This window comes from Pseudonaja textilis, chromosome 7 (genome assembly GCF_049901715.1).
Source record: "Pseudonaja textilis isolate UNSWEBS1 chromosome 7, rPseTex1.2, whole genome shotgun sequence".
NCBI lineage: Eukaryota > Metazoa > Chordata > Lepidosauria > Squamata > Elapidae > Pseudonaja > Pseudonaja textilis.
In genome coordinates, this window is record NC_141996.1 from 2,115,762 (window position 1) to 2,120,482 (window position 4,721).

The 4,721-nt window shown below is 49.5% G+C and overlaps 1 protein-coding gene across 2 annotated transcripts in view; it reads left to right on the forward strand.

Annotated features, from left to right (window-relative positions):
• Positions 1-4,203, forward strand: part of ARRB1 (arrestin beta 1) — a 70,384-nt gene extending 66,181 nt beyond the window's left edge. For both annotated transcript variants that reach the window (XM_087937823.1, XM_087937824.1), the window contains 3 exons: positions 1,395-1,465; positions 2,242-2,293; positions 3,491-4,203. In XM_087937823.1, the coding sequence (XP_087793949.1) occupies positions 1,395-1,465; positions 2,242-2,293; positions 3,491-3,599 (232 nt within the window). In that variant the 3' untranslated portion in view covers positions 3,600-4,203. The remainder of the gene's footprint in view (positions 1-1,394; positions 1,466-2,241; positions 2,294-3,490) is intronic.
• Positions 4,204-4,721: the final 518 nt, after the last annotated feature.

Sequence of the window (4,721 nt, forward strand, 5' to 3'; positions counted from 1 at the left end):
AAAACAAAATGGCTTCCGCAACTTCCCTCTCTGATTCCCCCACGGAGAAAGAATCTCGGGATCTCACACCGTTCACAGCAAGAAAAGCCAAGTTTTCCTCCCTTAAAAGATGAGTTTCTTTGAATGCCTTGCCGGAAACTGGGACCAACTTGGATTCCCCACAAACCCAGTTTGGGAAATCTTGAGGAGGCAAGATCCTTGAGCAGCAGCTCCAGGCAGTGGCGGGATTCTCTTGGTTTCTATCGGTGATCGTGCACTTCATGCGCACGCACATCGAGCTTTCCAAACACCAGCTGAGGCTCTGCCACGCCAATCCACTGAGCGTCAGGGCTCCGGCCTTCTCCCCCATTCAAATCATGAGTCTCTAGCCATATCGTTCAGAGTTTAAAGAAGATTTGTTAGGAGTGAACATGCCGGTGCTGCCTGGGTGCAGCCGACTCTGAGACACATCATTCATTTCCCCCTTGACCCTGGTCTCCCCTTACCCCTTTGGTGTATATTCTCCAATGGGACCCTGTTCTGACCCAAACCCTTTTCCAATAAAACAAATAATAATCAAAGAAAACAGAAACCTTTTGATGAGTCTTACGAATCCCCAGTTAAAGGGCTGCTGCAAACTAATTAACTTTGATAAGCACAAATCTCGCCAAAACTGTGCGAGACTGCCAAGAATCGCAGATAAGAAATAGTTGACAACACGAGTCTTCAAATACCAACTTAGGATACCGTAATGTCCATAAGGCTGAGTTTCAAAACGTCTTTGCTTCCTGCAAAGAATGTCCGCTTCACATCTGGCTTTCATCTTCTTGAAGGAGGGGCCATCTCCTTGCAGCCTTACTCCCGAGTCGTCTGTGCTGTTGCAGCTGCTCTTTCCTGCGAGCAATCCTGCGCGCACGCGCACTTGGCACAGGCTCCTCGGGAACCTCCTCATCGCTGCTGCCAGCCCCCACAATCTCTGAAGGCAGCAGTCTACTCCTTAATGGTCTTGGCCCCTCATCTGGGTCCTCGCTCTCCTCACCTGCTGCCGGCTAACCACAACAGACATATCCCTCGCCAAGAGTCCGGTAATACTCTTGCATGCCAGAAGGTTCGGTTGCCTAGCAAATTATCTATGAAAACATTTAAGGAATGTACTACTTTCCACATTCCTTTCTGCTGGCAACTCTAATAAGACCAGAGAAATATTTTTGAGTTGACACTGAGAGAATAAAGAACAGAAAAGCGCAGGGGCAGGTAGGACGGCCAATTTTTGCTACCGGTTCAGTTGAACCAGGCCGAACCGGTAGCATTTGGACCCCTGGCTCCAAGTCTTGAGAAGAGGACATCCCCAGAGGAAGGAGGCTGGTGCCGGCCGTATCCAAAATGGCTGCCTCACTTTTCGTCTTTCTTTCCAGCGACGTGGCTGTGGAGCTGCCGTTCACCCTGATGCATCCCAAGCCCAAGGAAGAGTTGTTGTACCGAGAAGGTGAGTTTATCCGCGCGTGTTCTGACCCGAACTTGGTTCCAAGGAAGCAAACATGAGACAAAGGCAACAGCACAACCTTTTAATGATTCTTTACGAATCCCGTTCCTTCACGGGTAAACGGCTGCTTCAAACCAATCAGCTCCGAGAAGAAAGAGCCTTGCCAAGTTTTTGCAAGGCTGCCAAAAACACCAGATAAAGTTACTAAGCAATAATTCCAACACAAAGAGTCTCCAAACACCAACTCAGATATTCCTAATGTCCACCAGGCTCGAGTATCAAACTTCTTTGCTTCCTGCAAAGAACTGCAGTTTCTCAGCTGGCTTTTATCTCCTCAAGGAGGGGCCATTACCTGGCAGCCTTACTCCTGAGTCGCCCATGCTGCTGCAACTGCTCTTTCCTTCGAGCAGCCCTGCGCGCAACTGCATTGGGTACAGGCTCCTCGGGGGCCTCTTCCTCATTGCTTCCAGCCTCCACCATCTCCAAAGGCCGCACTACTCCCTGATGGTCCTTACTCCATCCCTGCCTCACACGCAGGCCCCTCACCTGAGTCCTCGCTCTCCGAGACCTCAGCCATCCGCACCTGTTGCCAGCGAACCACAACAATGTGGGGTTGACTTAGGCAGGAGGCAAGTGAGCATCCTCCCGAAAGGACCTTCATGAGGACTGCTGTCTTGAGAGGGCTGGCTGGTTGAAGAATCAAGTCAGCTGGGGGTGGGGGGGGATTATGTCCTCTGTCCAAGGAAACCGGATAAATGGGTTTTGTTTCTTGTTTTCAGTGCCCGAAAATGAAGCTCCCATCGACACAAATCTCATAGAACTCGACACGAAGTAAGTCCAATTACGTTGTGTGTATTTGTGTGTGTGTGTGTGTGTTCGGAAGAGCACCGCAATGAGAAACCTGACTCCTTTGCATTTAGCCCAGCTACTCTGCCTCCTACAGGTAATCCTCGACTCACAATTCATGTAGTGACTGAAGCTATGACGGACTTTATGATTATTTTTCATACTTATGTCCATAAAAGGGATTTACGACTATTTTTCACACTTATGATCGTTGAAGCCTCCCCGTGGTCATGTGTTCAAAAGTCAGATCAGATGAGTCAGGCTTTCTTTACCTTTAGAGTCTTTTGTCTTTTACTATCTTTAGATTAACAGAGTTGGAAGGGACCTTGAAGGTCATCTAGTCTAAACACACACAGCCCCGCCCAAGCAGGAGACCCTACACCAGTGGTGGATAACCTTTTTGGGCTCCTGTGCCAAAAATTGTGCACATGCTTGCACACTCACGCTCATGTGCCAGCACTCAGAAGGCAATGATTTTTTACTAGCATTTTTTACTACCAGTTCAGCCAAACAGTAGGTGTTCTTTTACTACCAGTTCAGCCGAACAGTAGCATTTTTTTTTACTACCAGTTCAGCCAGAACGGTAGCATTTTTTTTACTACCAGTTCAGCCGAACGGTAGCTGTTTTCTTACTAGCGGTTCAGCCGAACAGTAGCATTTTTTTACTACCAGTTTGGCCAAACGGTAGCATTTTTTTACTACTGGTTCAGCTGAACGGTAGCTGTTCTTTTACTACCAGTTCAGCCAAATGGTAGCTGTTCTTTTACTACCAGTTCAGCCGAACAGTAGCATTTTTTTACAACCAGTTCGGCCAAACGGTAGCTGTTTTTTTACTACTGGTTCAGCTGAACGGTAGCTGTTTTTTACGAGCGGTTCAGCTGAACGGTAGCATTTTTTTAACCCCCGGTTCAGCCGAACAGTAGCTGTTCAGCCTAATAGTATTTTTTACAACCAGTTCGCCAAACGGGTAGCTGTTTTTTTACCTACCGGTTCAGCTGAATGGTAGCTGTTTTTTACTTAACCAAGCCCAGCTGAACGGTAGCATTTTTTTAACCCCCGGTTCAGCCGAACAGTAGCTGTTTTTTTTTTTAACTACCAGTTTGCTTTGAATCAATGGGCCGAACCGGTAGCATCCTATCACTGCCCTTGACCCATTTCCCCTCTGTCCTTGTTTTGCCACAGTGATGATGACATTGTCTTTGAAGATTTCGCCCGGCAGAGACTCAAATGCATGAAGGACGAGGAAGAAGAGGCCGACGGGACCAACTCGCCACAGCTGAACAACAGATAAACCGCCCACCTTCCTCTCCCGTTTCCACTCCGAACGTCCCAGCGCTCCCCCTACTCTTTTCTATAAGTTTCCTTGGAAGTTGCGTTGTTTTTTAAGACGTTGCCCGGAAGGGCCTGCAACGGAGGGGGGTTTGCAATCCGCCCTCCTGCAAATGTTGGCTCTGGGTTCGAGGTCTGAATATTGCAGACGGGGGGCGGGGCTAAGAAGGGAGCTGCATTGTTCGAGCCATGCTGAGGGCATGGGTGGGCGTGCATGTGCATTTTTCTCTGTGTGTGTGTGCGCGCGCGTGCGTGTGTGTGCTGGGAGGGGGTTTCGTGACCCAACTAGGGAACATCATCAGTGCAAAAAGGGGAGGAAGAAGAGGAGGATTGTGGAGTCCCTGGGTGCTCTCTGAGCTTGGTGGCTTTCTTGCAGACGTTTCATGACCCAACTAGGTAACATCATCAGTGCTGGGAACGAATGGGGTTTTACAGGGAGGGGAGGAGGAGGACAACTGTGGGGTTCTTGGTGCTCTCTCGTCTTGGTTATTTTTTTGCAGGCATTTTATGACCCAACTAGGTAACATCATCAGGGCTAGAAGAAGGTGGGGTTGGAGGAGGAGGAGGAGGGGGGAGTCCTTGCTGGTCTCTGAGCTTGATTGTTTTCTTGCACACATTTTATGACCCAACTAGGTAACATCATCAGTACTAGAAGCGAGAAGAGGAGGAGGAGGAAGAGGAGAAGGAGGAGGAAGAGGAGGAGGAGGAGGAGGAGGAGGAGGAAGAGGAGAAGGAGGAGGAGGAGGAGGAAGGAGGAGGAGGAGGAGGAGGAGGAGGGAGGAGGAGGAGGAGGAGGAGGAGGAAGAGGAGAAGGAGGAGGAGGAGGAGGAGGAGGAAGAGGAGAAGGAGGAGGAGGAGGAGGAGGAGGAGGAGGAGGAGGAGGAGGAGGAGGAGGAGGAGGAGGACTGTGGGGTCCTTGGTGTTGCTCTGAGCCTTGTAGGTATCTTGCAGACATCCCGTGACCCAACTAGGGAACATCATTCAGTGCTAGAAGGGAGTTGGGTTTGCTCTCTGTTTATCTACCATAACTTGCACAATGAGTGTTGATTTCTTGTGAAGTCCTTGTGGGTCTCTGAGTTTGGTG